This window comes from Protomyctophum parallelum, assembly GCF_964188405.1.
Source record: "Protomyctophum parallelum genome assembly, chromosome: 12".
Classification (NCBI taxonomy): Eukaryota; Metazoa; Chordata; class Actinopteri; order Myctophiformes; family Myctophidae; genus Protomyctophum; species Protomyctophum parallelum.
This window is the reverse complement of record NC_139712.1, coordinates 41,550,231-41,568,743: the sequence shown is the minus strand read 5'-3', so window position 1 is coordinate 41,568,743 and position 18,513 is coordinate 41,550,231. Positions and strand designations below refer to the sequence as shown.

The window sequence follows — 18,513 nt, the reverse complement described above, 5'->3', positions numbered from 1 at the left end:
CAGTTGGCAAACAAACCAAATGGGACAAGAGAACATCCATCCCGTTATGACAGAGCTATTATTGTTGCATAACGTGTGCACTGCTGTCAATATGTGTGATTGGTCTTATTTTCCGCATACCCAAATAAATTGAATCAAGCTGCGACGAAATGCACATCTGCAAAATCTGTGAACATTTCTTTCTTAAGGTTTATGGATTATGGTTGTGCAACAGGAATTGCGATTTAGCCAAAGAAAGCAATGAGAGCAATATTAAAACTGGAGGCTTAGAAAAAAGAACATTTATTGTTATTTCCACGTTAATTGTATAGAGGCATGTATTTCATTCATAAAATAGGAACGGTCAAATTAATCAGACAAGAAAAATATATATGCAGTCTTTTTTTCCTTACAATTTCAATATATATACAGTACACACATTGTAAAATAGAACATAGTAACAAAAAGAAACAAGACTTGGCATTAAGCAGAGTTCAAATAGGTTACATCTGCACTGTACATGCAGAAGTAAAATGTCTTGAGTGTTAGTCCAAAAACCCAAATGGGATAGAACTGATAAGATTCTTCTCTCCATTATGACTGGAGTCCCTATGGCTTCATTTATATCGTCGTGGTTGGGTGGAAACCTACCTCCAGAATTCAGCTATTCCCCCCCCCCCCCCCCGTAAATTATACCTACCTGCATACCTACCATACATACTAGTGTCACACGAAAGTTGCAGAAATAGCCAATCTACAAGCTCACGTGTTCCATCATGCTGAATTGTGAGCTTGTGCAAGAACAAAATAAAATAAAAAGTATAAGTGAAAGTGATTAAGTGTGTCTGTTTTAAATATTGAACCCAATGAAAAGTATTAAAAACAAAAAAAAACAAAAACTAAAAACTACTGCTACAAACAACTACACTGCATCCATTGGAGCACAGCTTCATTTTTTTAAATGTAACCGTTTTTGGACATACAAGGTTCCCAACCGACAGCAACCATTTGGGTGAGGTGCAAAAGACAAGGGTCAAGCTGATTTTCAAACCTGACGCACCTAGCTGTAGTCGACAAAGAAACAAAAAATAGAGGCAGTTTTTAATCATAAAACGTAGTTACGCTCCATGCTTCCGAGCATTAGTCAAATGTACACAGTACAATGCAGAGTGTAAAATATGGTACTTGTACCACCCCGATTACAATTAGTTGCGCACCCAGTGTTGACAATATCAGCTCTAACAATCTCACAGCACGTTGCGCTGCAACACATTGTGAGTTTGTAGATCAATATTTTCAGCCTTCACGGTTAGCTTTTACATTAAATTAACACTCTGGATTGTGTGCGGATATATGTACAGAGGTGTGTTAAAAAATCTCATGGCTGCACAGAGGCATTTCTCCCAAGACAACAATATTACAAAATTACACTCATTTAAGCCACACACACACACACACACACACACACACACACACACACACACTTTAGTCTCAAGGCCACAGCCGTGAGAAAGAAAATAAGCATTTAGTAAAAACAAGGACAGGTCCAAGGCGTCAGAATTCAGTGGTCGTGTGGAAAAAAGGCCAGGCCCTACACTCTATTACAACTTTGATATACCCCTTTAAACAAACAATTTAAAAAGCCAATGAGCATGGTCAACAGAGAGAGATACAAAAAAAAGAAAAGTTAACTGGAATTGCAATCAGTTATCTGCTGGGACTCAAATGGTATTGTACAATATGATTATTATTCACCACAAGACTAATTTATACTGCGTCAGCCAAGCTGTAGCTCATAGCTTCATCTAGCACAGATCTACTGTATAAGCCATGGATGGCTTAACTCTCAGTATTAATTAGGCCAGTAGGTTCTCAAACGTTTGCATTTATAAAGAGTTACAGATCTGTAAGGGTTCCTAACTATCAAGCATTTAGCTGGGGACCCCTTTGCACCGCCTCAAGGACCCCTGGGGTTTAATTTGAGAACCACTAAATTAGGCTGTACAGTCAAATCAAACAGTTCAAAAACTGTAGCTGTCCCCTCTAAATGACCTCTTAATCACCACACAACAAAACCCCCAGTCTTGTCTGTTGTACATTCATTACAATAGTGATTAATAATTACTCACAGACACATACACCATCATCATAACACTCACTATTGTCACGGAAACATGTCTGTAAACATCACAAAGGTTCTGACAGGTTTCGTTAAGAGGAGACTCCCGCAACACCCGAAAGGAGAGTGATCAGGACGATGCTGAAAAAAAATCAGCAGAAATTGATCAAGTTTTGAATTAGGTCCATGTCCCTGGTTAAGGAACTGCATCTTCTAGAAGCATAAGTCCTTCAAAAGTCCCCCCGCCCCCCACACACATCCAAAAAAGCACACTCCTGCTCGGCTGTTTTGATATACCATAGCGTGATATTATTAAGCTCTCATTTAGTTTTTTTTAGTTAGTTTTTTAGTTAGGCTCTTTACTCATTTCTCTGATGCGGGAAGTGACCTTCAAATATTCTGTCAGACCCTTTGAGTCACCCACACTGGCACAAAACACGTCACTGTTAGACTCCACTGAAGTCTGAGATCATTTGACGATTGGAGGTCAAAGCTCTACATTAAATACTCATGTACATGCAGTCTAGAGACAAGAAGCTGTACAGCTTACAGAACATTCTGTGAAAGTGAATTCTCATTCACTTTCACCTGTAAACGGAAATTACCCATTAGAGTTCTAAACGAGTGAGAAAACTTCACTTGCTCTAACTGACTAGACTGAAAGTGAATTGACCCCAAGCCATCTACTGTATACCAAGGATGTTTACTGCCACTTCCTGGCCAGCACTGGAACTGCAATAAGATCACAACCCCATATCCAACCCAAAACATCATTATACAAACAGTACTGCTTGAAAAAAAAATGAACAAAAAAGAAGAACATTTATAAATAAACGATACAAAAAGGCCAAAGATGCATTTGAAGTATATTTAAAAATTTAAATATATTTTGGACCCTGGAAATAAATAAAAATAAACCAATAACTAACAAAAAAAAACGAAAGAAAAGAAAAACTACCATACACAGTGTCCAAAACATATTTTGGGCCATTCGTGTACAGTATATTACAAAACAAAAACATATTTTCTGACGCAAAAAATCTGCAGTGTCGGGGTGAACGTCAACTGGTTATTAGGACACTGGCCCAATGAGGTGCTGAAGCAAGGTAAAGGTAAAAGGTGACATGCTGTAAACACTTCTTGTTCAGAGGTCGGACCTCCTGATGCGACAGCCCTTATTTGGCAATGAACAGAGGTGGACTTGCACAGGCCGAAAGCACCGAGCTGTAGAAAAAACAAAAACAAAACAAATACTCAAGGAACGTGACAGGATGAACGGGAAAGCTAAGGAAAACGGATCAATCGCTCCTTCCCAGCATGACGGCATCGTTGGGGGATATTAAAGAACGAATAATCACTTGCATCTTCCAGATGATGGATGAATGAACGTGTGTAAACCAAACACATAAAGCTGATCTTTGTTTTGGTTGTTTTTTAGTTCCCGTGAGTCCCAGAAAACACACGTACGTGCGGTAAATCATATAGCCAGCCTATATCCACTCGATCTGGGAGGCTTTTTTTGTCTTCTTTTTTGGGGGACACGTGCAGCACGTTGTTTGATGGACATTGATACTTCATTCAGAAAGTGCAAATGTGCCGTCTTGTACTCTCGATGTCCATAACCCAGTTCCCACGCTTTTTGCTCCATAAATTCATGCTCCATAAGTTCGGCCCAGAACAATGTGCGCACGCACACAGACATACGCACTGGTTTTCTACGATGTAGTCCAAGGTTTTTGGTTGGCATGATCCCATCTCTAAGGTGCGGTCCATACCGCCATTGTACATCATCACGAGTTAAAACACACAAAGAAGAATCAATGTAGACTGAACTGTGATGATGATGATGATGATGATGGCATCCACTTCTCCCTTTCTAAAAACACAAGGTGAAATAAATGTCTTTTCTGTTCCTGCCCGTCTCACTCGGTGGTTCAAGTCCTCGTTGTAGACCCTCAAACTAGCCCACAGTGCAGCCTCTGGCACAGTCTCCTGGTCAAATGGCTGCTTTCCCTTTCCCTGCGTTGAGTCATACTCTAATCCACTATCAGTCCCTGTTGAACACTGGATGGCCGAGGCTGAGGTTTTCCTCATTTACAGGGAGAAGAAACAAAATGATCCAAAAATGTGTTTCTAATAATGTGTGTGTGTGGTGGTGGGGGGGGGGGGTTTGCGTGTTTAGTAGGTGTGAAATTTAATCCATGGCACTGCATGCTGACAACATCAATACCAGCCGCCATGTCTGGGCTCTGTGTGATGGGCCAAAGGAGAACGCATGTCCGCGGTTATGCTGCATGGATCTGAAGGAAGGCAGATGAGTGCCGGGAGGCGGTTTCCATGGCGACAAACTAAAGTGTTGCTTTGCTTAAGGCATCATATTAGACGGCAGAGGGCTTTCTCCTGTGGGAGGCAAGAGGAGACGAAGGGGAGATCATTAAGAGGAAACATATGCGCTCATTACGCCAATATCTTCAGTTTCCTTTGAAGAAATATTAGCTCCGTGAAAATGTACATAATTGAGCGTTAACCAGGCATCTGTGCCAAGAGAGATTGTTAGCGAGCACCGCATCTAAGTTAAAACTCTAAGCTGTTCTCTTGAGCACTGGTTCTCAATGTCGGGTCGACCACCATTGAGTCTAGAATCTGGAACCTTACAGGTCGGTACCTCGGAGTGTGTACAAATGGAAAATGTGTACACCCTCAGATTACAGTGTAGAATGGGGTCTGAGAGATAGAAATTGTATCAAAAGGGGGTCCGCGGTCTAAAAGCCTATCAAACTGCAAATTCTTGAAATGAATCACTGATCATGAGTACATATTGACTGAGAAATGATCGGTTCACCTGGTTATGACTCGCTCTCCATGGAGATCGTGATGGTCTCACTTTCGGCTGTGGGGGTAGGACGGTAGAGAAGATGTCAGGCACAGAGAAATCACAATAGACCCAAAGGTAAACACTGACTTGAAAATCATTATTATTATTATTTAATTAACCTGATTTTAGGGTGTCATTAGCCAGATGATCTGTGTTGTTGCTTTGCTGGTCATTGGTTAGGAGGCGGTTCTCGGTCTCACAGAGGGGGCTTGCTAAGCCTTGGACATCGCCAGTGCTGAAAAGACAAGGCATTAACCAATTCAATCCGGGAAAAGGATTTAGAAGACTTTTTTTAAATCGGTCTCAGGTCCAAACATTCTACTTCCAATTTAGGAATATCACTAGAATTAGAATCACTAGAAACGTCCTGTCACCTGCAGATCTAGAAAAGGTAATTCATGCTTTTATTTCTTCTCGTCTAGATTACTGTGACTCAATTATTTTCCCGGTCTCTGCAAAATAGCTTTATCCCTTCTCCAATCAGTACAGAACCCAGCTGCCAGACTGTTAATCAACTCTAAAAATGTGACCACATCACCCCCATCCTAGCTAATCTTCATTGGTTACCCGTTAGTTTCAGAATTTATATTAAGATTTTACTTTTAAAGCTCTGAACGGCCAGGCTCCCAGCTACGTATGTCTCTTTGGAACGCCCTACCTGTTGTGCTAAGGTGTGCAAAATCTGTGTCATCTTTTAATTCTATTCTAAAAACCCACCTCTATGATAAAGCCTTTTCTAAATTGGTCATAGTTGTATTGCTTTGTATGTTTCTATTTTGTATTGTTGTGTCTGCTATTTTATTCATTGATCTTTTGTTGTATCTGCTTTCTTGTACCCTGCTCCGTAAAGCACTTTGTTGACGACGTCTAGAAATGTGCTATATAAATAAATTGAATACCAACAAAGTCGCTCTTTTACCAACTTGCTCCGGGCGTAGAGCCGGTGGAACTGCTCAGCCTGGTATTCCAAAAAGTAACCCAAGTAAATTATGCTTAAACGGTTAAACCTAACCTTATTCCTAACATTAACCTCAGTAAAACAGTGCCAAAACCGATGATACCTGTTACCAATAAATTCATTATCATTGTCATTAAATGGGTTAAAACAACAAATTGGGTTCAGACAATAAATATACAGCTCATAATGATATTTGGGGGACTACGCGGTCATTGTTCATGGCTTACTTTTTAGAAAAATTACAAGGTCCCATAGAATAATATTCTTAACAGTCTGGAGCAGCATTTATGCCAAAGTTATTTAGTTTGTTGGATGGAGAATGGTATTATGTACGTTAGACTAAACACACATATGGGTATGTATTTGGACTCTCAGTTTGGGGCTCGGGTCTTCAGTTCTGGGCAGACCTCTACTTTTTTCCAACACATTCCCTTTCCTTATTGGGCAACATTAGTTTTGCATTGATATTTCACAAGCTACACCATGTTAACATTTGTGAAGATCTGTGTCTGCTCACCTTTTACTGGGCTCTGGCTGCAGGTTGACAGTGGCCTGCTCTGCATCAACGTTGTTGACCAACCGTGTGGCAAACGTCAGCCCATCTCCCTGGCTGGTGTCAAACGAGAATACAAGAGACGGAGCTCAAAACCCCAGCGAACCAAATGCACACATGAATGTAACATGATGTTTAGACTACACAAACAAAGGAATCATAAAGAAGTTTAAATAACATGTCTTTACTAAAGCCTAATTCATAATTTGTAAATACTTCCTTAATGTTAACGAAGTCCACACCCACAACACCAGAGGGAGTGCAACAAACCATGTGCAACCCAGATGTGAATCCCTTGACTCCTTCAAAACCACTCTCAAAGGGCACCTACGGACAGCTGCAATTTTAAACTGGCCCCCGTAAAAATCTGAATCCCCCCCACCACCCACCCCTTTTCCCCCTCACTGTATGTTTCTTTTCCCTTTTTTACATCCTTTGATGAATTCCTGTTCTTCCTGTTGGCTATAGAAGTGTCCATTTGTACGTCTCTAAATGTTTTGATGATTTGAACAAGGTGGACACTCTTGTAAACAAGTGTAATGCTTTATTGGGTCATCCACTCAGTAAACAGTCTTTGTATTGAGTTGTGCTTGAAATGTACTGTAATTCTGCAAACTGTTAATAAATATTTCAATCAATCAATCAATGTCACACAACGGTGTTAGCTTGAAAATCTGTTCTTTTCAGCGAATGACACTAGTATAAACTAGAAATGTCATCCCAGGTTGCCTAACCAGAGCCTGCAAACTTTGAAAGGCGGTCATAGCCAACTGGAATAGAATCTGAAGAATCTGATTCATACATCTTTCTCACATGACTCCAGAGATTATGGGCTCCATTGTCATCACCGCTAAATCCCTTATCCCTAAACTTCGTTGCCTTTTTTTTTTTTTACTATTTTGAAAAACATTTTTGAATAGTTCAATTAGCCAATCTACATTGACACGTTGTGAGCTTGTAGACTGGCCATTTTAACTATTCAAAAATGATTTTGTGTGTGTTTTGCAAAAAAGCTTTATGCTGATCGTTCCAACGGTTCCAGAGATTAGCTGTTCACAGACACATGGACAGACGGAAATACAGGCCGACAGGTTAAATGCCCTTTCTGGTTTTTGTAGAGCCTGTGCCTTATGTGATCTACTTTAATCACCTGGTGAAGACGGGCAGAGGCCAATATTTCTTCTGGTCTCCAAAGACCTGAGCGATGTTCTTCCGGAAGCCCAGAGAGAAACCGTTCTTATCAGAGCCCGTCCTAAAGACTGGCGCTCTGAATGCCTCTGAGATGAAGGAAACAGATACAGACAGACATAGAATAGAGAGAATGAAAAGAGTCAATTATATACACAAACAATACATATCTCGAGTCACTATGAAAGCATCTATTGTCCAGACAAGGCTGCTTGTAAAAAAAATAGAACACTAATAGAATACAACGATACATTTGGATGGTAAAAAGGATCTCATTTAGAGTGATGACAGCAACTCCAAAGAATAAGCTGCAACATATGTTTGGATGAGTGCTATCTCTCTCTCTCTCTACATAGAGCAGTGTGTATTATTGGGTGATGCCGTCACGGTAGATATGCAGTTTAACTGTGTTTTGGGCATGTCATTATATGCACAATTATAAATTTGAGATTTAGACACGTGTGTGTACGTATGTGTGTATGTCTTGTGCCTTACCTATAGTGGACCTGTTCTTCCCTACAAGCCACAGGTGGTAGCTGAAGAGGGACAGAATACTGATGCAGAACATGGCAGCCACAAAAAAGAGAAACAACACGTGGAATTTGGCACGAGTGTCCGGCAGCTCATTCTGACAGGGATGAAGAAGAGAACAAGAACATGTCAATGTCGAATTTGTACAGAGACGGAGAGCAAAAGAGAGGAAGTAGAAAGTGTTAGAAAAGGGAGGCTGGCGGAAAGAGGAAGAAAGATATAAAAAAAGAATCTCATCATGACAACACAGCACTGTACAAAGACGATGACAAAATCACCACAAGACAGACTGCAACTAAAGGCTTTGGAGGGATGCTGGATTACCTTGGGGCAGTTCTCTGCCGATTTCCTCCGGCAAAGCTTTAGTACAAATAAGAGACAGACTCGTTAGCAACACCGGGAGAGCACAGAGGATCGAAAGAGGGGGAGGAGATGCAATGGAAGAGGGAGGATTTTTTAGGAGACAAAACTGAGAAATTAAAGGGCAAACCGAAGTAGCGGCCAGGAGAGGAGGGAAGAGAATAGAAAAGAGGAGAGAAGAGAGAAGGTGTAGGTGTGTCCAAAGCTCAAATGGAAAGACGAAAAGTAGGGATGCACTGATCCGGCTTTTTGGCATTCGATACCGATTTCGATACATGGGGGTCCAGTATCTGCCGATACAGAGTACCGATCCGATACCCCCCACAAAGAAACGTAATAACCTATTAAGCTGTATGCCTCACTGTGTGGAGTCTGGAATCATTATTTTGTGTAAGGCAACATCAAGGCTTGACTTAAACATTACTTTCCCAACTTTGTAAAACAAAATGTAACAAACACAGATATAAATGCACTGAATTATTTATTAAATAACTGTGCAACAATTAGACCAGGTTAATGTGTGCGCAGGCTAGCCTGGCTGCATTCCACATGTTATACTGTCAATACTACACTGCTGTGTCACAGAGGAGGTAGAGTTGTTTTCATACTGTAATTACACATAATTATCGGATCGGATGGGATGGGATCGGATAATGGATCGGCCACCGATCTGATACCCGATCTAGAATTTTAGCCTGGATCGGCGCCGATCTCCGATACGAGTATCGGATCGGTGCATCCCTAACGAAAAGCGGGACTTGGTGCTGGTCAGTGAATCAATGGGCTAAAAGTTGTTGGTGGTGGTAGTGTAGGGAGAGGAGGATGCAGGGAAGAGTGGTGTGACTGACGGCTGTGATAGTGGAGATAGTGAGAGAACAATGGCCCACCCTGTGTGGTTAGAACACAGGAGGGAAGAGAACAGAGAGGGGTGAGAGAGGGTGAAGTGGTAAGAGAGGACAAAGAAACACTGGCACAGCACAGCTTAGTACAAGAGTGTCGAGCAGCATGCGGGACCGAGGGCAGGGCATCCGTACAGGCTGCACAGCCTCTACACAGGCTCTTTAGACACACACACACACACACACACACACACACACACACACACACACAGTCACACACACACACACACACACACACACACCGGCGTGAGTGGACAGAGTCAGCAAATGTCACTCAATTTGACTGAGGGATTGCCATTGGATTTTTTTGAATTTTCGTTTTTTCATGTCATATGAAAGCAGGGAATCATAGCTTCAAATTGACATATTGGTTGTTCAGTTCACCAGTTTTGGAGATATGGCTTATAGAGTAATGTCTTGCAGAAAACAGCGAGTTGAGAAAACAGGCTTGAAAGGTTCACTTCTGTGGTCTTACATTACACTTAGCTATGTTTGGGCATTTATTTCATATGTCGATTTCAGCTCTGACACTTATTTCAGACATGCTCTAGTATGTGACGAGTCTGCCTGTGCTATTAACTCATTTTGAGAGGAAAAAAAGTTTTTCTCCTCTGGTGAAAAGCTGTAATTTGCACGATGGCAGTCTCTCAGTCAAATCTGGTCACAAATGTGTTCGGTGGACACGGGTCCATCGAGTGTCATTACTCACTGTCCAGAACTTTATGAAATACTGCAGTACGGTTGCTGCAATGAACAAACAGTACACCAGCGAATAGGCCAGGAAGAGTATGAAGAACTTGTAGTTGGAGAATCCCACACAGTTGTTCACCCTGTTGGAGACACACAGAAGCAGCAGAGTCAGATGGAGATGGATGACACTGTGAAATCAACATGGTGGAAATGTAACATTGCTCTCACTGAGCATACAAACTCTGTGACTCAATGCACATACTACATACATACCAGGGACAATGATGGTCCATCTTCAGCACACACCTATCATACAGAGGAGGGAACCACACAGAGGAAGGTTTATAGTGAGAAAGAGGGAGGAGATAGAACAAGCTGTTGTTCAGTGGGTTCAATTGTTTTCAGTGGAATGACTAAATGCAACAGTATTCAACCCAGTTACATTAAAATTAAAACAACTTATGTAGCTTATGTACTAGCTAGGTAGGACCATATAAACAACCTTTGGCTTGGACATAGCTACTAGCTAGGTAGGACCATATAAACAACCTTTGGCTTGGACACATCTAGTCAGCTGTTTGTAAGTTATCATCTTGTAGTTTGCATAACCTAACAAGTTATCCATAAACAACCACTTTGCACGTTAGTGCATGTTGACCCAAATGGGTCGGAGAGTCCAAAAACAATTTCTCTCACTATATAATTATTGGATATTTAATGTCACATTCACATGTCACAATGTTACCAGCTCAGTGGCCTTGTGGTTAGAGTGTCCGCCCTGAAACTGAGAGGTCGGGGTTCGATCCCCGGCCGGGTCATACCAAAGACCCAGTGCCTCCCTGCTTGACACTCAGCAGCAAAGGGTTGGATCGGGGGTCAAATCTACTAATCAAATGATTCCCGAGCGCGGCGCACGCTGCAGCTCACCGCTCCTTGGCTGCGGCTCCAAGAGATGGGTCAAATGCGGAGAACAAATTTCACTGCGGTAACGTGTGTGACAAATCGTATGACTTTGACATTACAGGTAGTCAGCTAACAACTGACAGTACAAGGCTTTTGTAAATGCATATTGGCTCCTGAGCTGGCACAGAAGGAACTGGGAGGGCGGTTAACCAACATGACATCAAGCTCCCACATTCTGAGGTTGTAGAAATGGTGTACCAGTCACAATCTGTTTAATTGTGTTATCAGGGGAAAGAAACCGTCTATACAGCAGATTTAAGTTTGAACGTAAAGCAACAGAATCGTAAAGCAACAGTATGACAGACGGTGTTTACTTACATATCACAGGCGGAGCAGTGGTGACAGCGGTCTGGTTTGATGACTTGACAGCGGTCACAGTAGCGGATCGCTGCACAAACAGCAGTCTGGTTATTATTATTTCTTCAGAGACTACTCCAACACAGAGCATATATCCTTATAGTTAATACAACATGGGGGAAGAAAACCCCCAAAAAAGCAAAACTAACTAAACCAATTATTTTTGTTAAAGAGGCTGGAACCTTTCATAAATAACATGATTTGTAAATTATATCTGATGTCATTCGGAGCATTCTTTTTTCATCTTCTATGAATCAAGGCTTTCTTCACAATACAAATTTAACTCAAATAAACTAAACTAGCCAATTACTAAAACTAAAAAACTAAAATCAAAAACAAACTACTTGTGCACTTAAAACTAACTAAAATAACTATATGACCCAGAGGAGAAACATTTGATGAGATGAGACAGCACTGTCTGATTGCACATGAGACATGAGTGCACAAACGCAGGCAAAAAAACCAAACAAACGTGCGCAGACCAACCTCCAGCGCCTGTGCGTGTGTAGAGAGGCAGGTTGGCGGCAGCCCTCCACAGGATCTCCTGCTGGGTCTCTGGCCTCTCCTCCTTCTCATAGCGCTCCTTCTCTACCTTCGGGAGGCAGAACTGGTGACATAGAGAGGCAGGCTATTAACGCCTAATTTATACTCTGTTGCATGATATTGTCGCTGATAGGGCTGTCACAACTGTTACATGATTGTCTAATCGCAATATTATTTGGGATGATCGCAATTATTTTGCATAATCGTCAAAAATGTTGAGATTTATGTCAGAAATTTCTTCATTGATTCAAATATTCCAATATTAGATGCAAAACACTATTAAATAGTTAATCATAATTATTAGTGTGACAATTAATCGACGATGCTGGGCACTGAAAACAAACTCTTTTAGCTTTTAGCTGTAGACTTTTATCTGTAACACAGACCAACATAGGAACAGACATTGTTGGCCAGTGGTATTCAACTACAGTATGTGACATTAAAGACCCGTTCTCATTCCAAAACAAACTGCATAGGCTACAAGGTTGTTGCCTTGTGAAAGCAGACAACAAAGCTACAGTAAACAGTACAAATATTTATCACATATCCAGCCTTTATATGCCCTAGGTAAGGGGAGTGATAAAGTACAAGCAGGGTCGTGGGTAAGTGTGTGCTGATTGGACAGCTTCTGTTCTGTACAGTTATAGGGCAGTTGACCAATGAGCGCAAACTAGATCCAAAATCTCCTGTAGGAACTGCCGAGACTGGATGTTTCACCCAGGGACCGCCCCTAATACGCATATGCCTAACTAACCTCACAGAACGACGCCTAAACCGAACCTTCCACAACAACTTTGCGTTAACCTAACCTCCCAGAAACTAAGCCTAAACATCAAAGCTATGGCAGCCCGAGGTGGAACAGCCTGAATAGTGGTACTCTCAGGAACTGGCACGGTGAGCAACCTCATTACTTAACATGACAAACATGGATGAAACTCTGCCACCCAGCACAGTTGCTGTGATATGGCTTGGTATCAATAAAGAATGATATCAGAGCTGATGCACTTACTTTTTCTTCTTTTTTTAATAACCCATTATGAGACAGAAAGAAAACCCCATTTTGGCCATATGACCTTCATCAGAGTGTAGCAAATAACACCATAGGGATGTGCCGAGACATTTTGGGAGATATCGATATCCAATATAATTAATTGCTGTTATGGCCGATAACTGATATTACAAGTGTTGATATGATCTCATTCTGTATTGAAAAATTATAATAATTTTGTCCATTCTGGAAAATACATGTAACAGGGTATCTGACTGCAGGCGTAGGCAAGTCAGATTTAACTTGAATACCTTTATAATTAATATTGTGAGCTTGTAGATCTGTTCAAGCTGTTACTTTGGGCTTGTTTATCTGTAAAGACAGACCAATTAATCGGTCTGATTGATTAATCGAACCGATGCTGATTAATCTAAAAACAACTCAAATCAGCCGATACCAATGTGTTTGCAGATTAATCTGATGATAACAAGTGTCATCATCATTGTCTCCACCAGGCCGAAGGCATGTGGGGAGAGTATGTTTTGCACTCCGTCCGTCCGTGTGTCCGTGTGTCCGTGAACAGCTAATCTCGGCCACCGTTAACCCGGTCGATGCCATATTTTGCACACACACTCCCTGGATGCCAACGATGAACCTCTGCCCCAAACTTTCCAGAACAGCCTGTTATAGCGCCACCAGGAGGCCGCTTTGTGCAAAACAAGTTTTTGCACAGTACACCTACAGATTTTGTCCAAACATCACGCAAATTGGTACACAGTCTCTCTAGAGCCATTCAACGAAACCGGTCTTTCAGATTTCCAGAACGGCCTGTTATAGCGCCACCAGGAGGCCGCTTTGTGCAAAACAAGTTTTTGCACAGTACACCTACAGATTTTGTCCAAACATCACGCAAATTGGTACACAGTCTCTCTAGAGCCATTCAACGAAACCGGTCTTTCAGATTTCTCAGACTCCATCCTGATTGGTTAAGATTGGCTTCCAAAGTTCACAGGAGTGCTCAGTTTCAAACAAAATGCTGCAAATCATGAACACATCGCGTGATTTCCGTGAAATTGTGCACCCACATTCCCACTAGGCAGAGGACGAAATGCCACATGAACAATTTCAACTCAGCCTCAAGGTGGCGCTATAACTGGCCGAAAAGTGTTTTTACCTCTAACTGCACGGATCTGTGGATAACTTTGTATGCCAACTCCCTAGAGGCCAAGGAAAAACCTTTGCCTGGAATTCTTCACATCTGCTCATCCTGGTGGAGACCTGTGCCCAGTAGGGCACTTTTTCTAGTTCTCATCTAATTTCTGATTACTAATTGCTGATTGTTGTGGTGAGTGGAAAACAGCTACCTTTAATGGGTCAGAGAACAGCTCCAACGTGCAGCTGATTATCACCACACTGTCAGGGAATTCCTGACTACACCATTTTGTTCGCCAGGGCAGTTGTTCCTCTTTAACAGTAATGTTAATTTATTAACTTAAAAGTGTTGATCACATGCCATTTTGTCAATAAATAAGCATATGGGCCCAGGCCGTAGCGTAACGGTCTGGGCACCGGACTGGTAATCCAGTCGCAGTGTGCCGCGGGTTCGACTCCCGGGCCCGAAACGGCCTTTACTGCATGTCATCGCCCATCTCTCTCCCGTTTCCTGTCAGCCTACTGTCTGTCCCTTCAAAAATCAATAAAAGGTGTAAGCCGCAAAAAAATATCTTAAAAAAATAAAAATAAAATAAGCATATGACTATGACCAAATTATCAACCACCCAGCAGTCATTGTTGACCTCATATACAGGCAGGCTACATCACCCATCACATGACTCAAGCTGATAAGCCTGCCCTCAGGTGGATAAGCTTGGGCAGTGACGAACAAACACCTGGGTGATGTTGTGTTGACATAAAAAAAATGAGTACACCTCTATGCCTGTATACCATGCGTGGTTCAGACTACTCTTCATATCTTTTATGGCAATGTAGTGAGTAAAGGCACACAGACAGTCACACCACTGTACCTCTTTGGAAGGGTTTGACGGCTTGGAGAAGATGGTCATCCAGTAGGACCATACAAACATGATGAAGGATATATGGAAAAACACCAGGTACAAAACTAGGACAAAACATGGAGCAAGGCATTAGGATCAACAACACATTCACAAGGTTCTACTTTCTTTGACAAAAGGAGAAAACACTAGACTGTGAAAAAGCAGACTATAAGATACAGCTGTCAGTGTCAACATACTGTCACTCTTGGGATACTATGATGGCAGGTTACATACTAAGATAGACATATAGCAAATCTGACTTGTATAATGAAAGAGAGATCAGGCTGAACGAATTGAACTGAACATATGTTCAGGCTCCTTACAAGAGGATCCATCTTGTGAGGATTCATTACTTTACTTGATTCATTACTTAACGTATGGAATATTGCTCAGCACTATCAGAAAGTAGAGATGCAAGAGCAGTGAATCCACTAGTCTAATTTGCACTTTGCCGTATGACCGGGGCAAATAACGCTCGGGGCAATTAACCGATTTCCAATATGAATAAATAAGGCTATGTGACAAACATCCCAACATTCGTCATTGTCCTCAGGCAGGATGCATTGTGTAGCTAAAAATCTGTTATTTTGAGCGAGTGATGCCTGCCAACAATGGTGCTTACATTATGTACGACTTAAGTATAAATTAGGATTATGCCAGTATTTGTGGCTTACAAGGTAATGTGTCGGTCTGTCTATGCATGGGCATCGCCTCTTAGTCAAGAGAGAGACGGAGTGTGCCTGAAGAGTGTGCATCATTTTGTCTGTGCCAATCTGAGTCAAGGTCTGCCAGAGCAGCTCAAATGGACATGTCACTGAGCCAAGCGGCTCCATTGCAATGAGCGGCAAATTGCCTCATTTCAGTATTCTAGACAATCTAGTCATCCAGTGACCAGTAATACAAAAAAAATCCAGTTAGGCTACATCTGTGTGTAGTCGTGTACTTACTCTGCTCTGCAAAACTGGGGATGGTGACTAGAAGAGAGAAGACAGAAGCTAATAAATTCACAGAACACATTGCTATACAGTTAGACCTATATAGACATTTAACTGATTAACTAACCACTTTACCCTATATTTTGTTGACTGGAGTCCATCAATCAAGCTCTGTACTATAGTAACTTTTCTGTTTTCCCTGACTCAGACTCTACTACATTAATTAAATATCCTTGTTATTTTCGGGTGATCAATATAGTGATGACGCGGGTCAACTGTTTAGGAAAAGCATTTCACTAACTTAGTCAAATCCGGCACCTTTTATGCGCTCTTTATTCAAAACGATTGTAAACGTTATAAGCAAATATACTTCCTTCACCAAAGACACTACACCTAAAGCAGAAAGATAGCGTATCATTCATTCATCGTTAGTTAATCGGTCCTATGAAACGTTAGTGTGATTATTCACACAGTCAGACACATTAAAGGTGGCCGGGGCCCGGGGGTGCCACTGCCCAATAAAACCATAAAACCACGGCAAAACTTTTTCTTTTGGTGAAACCATACATATGTCTTTGTAAAACACAATGGCAATGTAAGACAACGTCGACCCCACTGAAACAGCTGTATAATGTATGCATGTAGAAGCAGCACCATTGTTGAGCTGCAGTCCCGTTCACTTCCTGTTGGGCTGGACAACAGCTGGGTGGACAGCAGCATACAAACTCCGTACGACGGTGCCGCTCGCCCCCAAAAGAACAGATCTACAAGCCATCAAACGAGACGCTCCAGCGACTCCGCGACGCGCTGTTGGCTTGTAGATCTGTTCTTTTTTGCCGAGCGACGGCGTCGGCAACCCCCCCAAGCCTTTTAATGTCTTAAACGTGGAAAGAAACGATCATCGCACGGCAGAACTGGCCGAACTTACATATGCAGAGCTCCACGACGTACGCGTAGTAGGACCAGCAGACGACCAGAGCGATGAAGATGACAGGGATCCATGCTAAGCCCCGTTGACAGCATCTCAGTACGTGTGTGGGCGCCATCTTTCTCACTCTCTGACTGAGGAAAAGGGAGTGTCCACGACGTGACGTCACCGAAGTCGGGCAGTCAAAAAGAGAAAAAAGAAAGACACAAGCCCAGCAGCAGAGCAGACACTGTTCTGTTGTTAGTGTTGTTAACTTGTTACAATGCAACACACTTTTGATGTTTTTGTTCCATGGTTGAGGATGTTTCAAACTTGTTTTCCAATGGGAAGGATATAGAAGGATTATGTGTAATGTAATGTTTGATAAGCTGGGGAAGTGAATTAGCCTGACACTCAGAATTTTCATTTCGTTTCACAGGGACTGGAGCCATGTAGGCTAAAAGTGAATGAGCAGCTTATGGAAAACAAAAAAGGGGGGAGAGCGACATAGAGACCAAAATGTCAGCGCCAGGGAAAAATAAACCAAAACACCAAACAGCAGGCAGCCTACAGGAAGTACAGGATTCACTGTAATGTACAAAGTCCATGGACCTTTATGACTCATCCGGGCTCACAGTGCAAAACGGGATTAGTCAGGAAATCTTCCACACATTGAATAAGGAGTGTCTATGAAAAAGGGACAAAGAATGTCTGCTGCAGAGATGGACGTGGACAAGTACTTGTTGCGCATCGGTCATGTTGCAGTAGGTCCAAGCGTGCCTACCCTGGATGTACTTTGTCATGTGCACAGCTGTCACCTGCGTTCAGTGCCCTTTGAGAACCTCACCATTCACAGTGGTGGACACCTACGCCTGGACCTTCACATTCTGTACGACAAAATTGTCAACCAGCGCAGGGGCGGCTTTTGCTTTGAGAACAACGGTCTCTTCTCGTGGCTGCTGTCGGAGATGGGCTTCGATGTCACTCTGCTCTCGGGTCAAGTGAGAAATTCAATCACCTGCCAATACGGGCCCCCTTTCGACCACCTGATCTTAATGGTCAGCCTGGAAGGACATCGCTGGTTGTGCGATGTCGGGTTTGGAGGGTCGGGTTTCCATTTACCCGTGTCAATGGAGACCAGTGAACCGCAGAAGCAGCAGGGCCACGGATTATATCGAGTCACAAAGGATGAGGGGGGCATGCACTTCCTACAATGGAAAGGGGACGAGTTCGGAGAGGCAGATGGTGAGTGGACTGATCTCTACAAGTTCATGCTTGAAGCTCGGTGTCGAGAGGACTTTGTTGAGATGTGCGACTATCATCAGAGCTCAGCCAGCTCCGTCTTCTTCTGCAAGTCGCTCTGCTCCGTGCTGACGCCAGGGGGAAGGCTCACCTACATAGGTTATAGACTGATCACCACCACCTTCCCCACAGAGGGAGGTGGAAGGGGAATATTAAAAACCACCAGGAAACTAAAGGAAGAGGAGATTCCTGGCATTCTTGAGGAGACATTTGGAGTTGTGCTCCCCTCTCCACTCATCCCAAAAGATGAAGAAATCACACCACCAACAATCATGTATTGATCAAGTTACCATACACATATACTTAGAAAGA

At 42.4% G+C, this 18,513-nt stretch overlaps 2 protein-coding genes across 2 annotated transcripts; one reads left to right on the top strand and one right to left on the bottom strand.

The window, feature by feature from the left end:
* Positions 1–263: 263 nt before the first annotated feature.
* LOC310867791 (palmitoyltransferase ZDHHC20-B-like) lies at positions 264–17,041 on the bottom strand. The gene is made up of 13 exons (XM_083777925.1): positions 16,921–17,041; positions 16,005–16,031; positions 15,028–15,122; positions 11,959–12,079; positions 11,434–11,503; positions 10,426–10,458; positions 10,172–10,292; positions 8,168–8,300; positions 7,635–7,761; positions 6,449–6,541; positions 5,093–5,208; positions 4,941–4,988; positions 264–4,498 (listed from the first exon to the last, which is right to left on the bottom strand). Exons 1-12 carry the CDS (start codon positions 17,036–17,038, stop codon positions 4,945–4,947), a joined length of 1,098 nt encoding a protein of 365 aa, XP_083634051.1. The 5' UTR covers positions 17,039–17,041; the 3' UTR covers positions 264–4,498; positions 4,941–4,944.
* A 14-nt stretch (positions 17,042–17,055) lies between these two features.
* Positions 17,056–18,513, top strand: LOC310867790 (arylamine N-acetyltransferase 2-like). Its single transcript, XM_083777924.1, has one exon. It carries the CDS (start codon positions 17,589–17,591, stop codon positions 18,480–18,482), a length of 894 nt encoding a protein of 297 aa, XP_083634050.1. The 5' UTR covers positions 17,056–17,588; the 3' UTR covers positions 18,483–18,513.

Bases quoted from the DNA above. Each gene is read 5' to 3' on its own strand.
- LOC310867791 (XM_083777925.1), bottom strand. From the start codon at position 17,038: ATGGCGCCCACACACGTACTGAGATGCTGTCAACGGGGCTTAGCATGG. The intron at 5,209-6,448 runs GTGAGCAGACAC...TTGTCTTTTCAG, and splicing joins CAGCCAGAGCCCAGTAAAAG to CACTGGCGATGTCCAAGGCT. The intron at 4,989-5,092 runs GTTAATTAAATA...CTACCCCCACAG, and splicing joins TAATGACACCCTAAAATCAG to CCGAAAGTGAGACCATCACG.
- LOC310867790 (XM_083777924.1), top strand. From the start codon at position 17,589: ATGAAAAAGGGACAAAGAATGTCTGCTGCAGAGATGGACGTGGACAAG.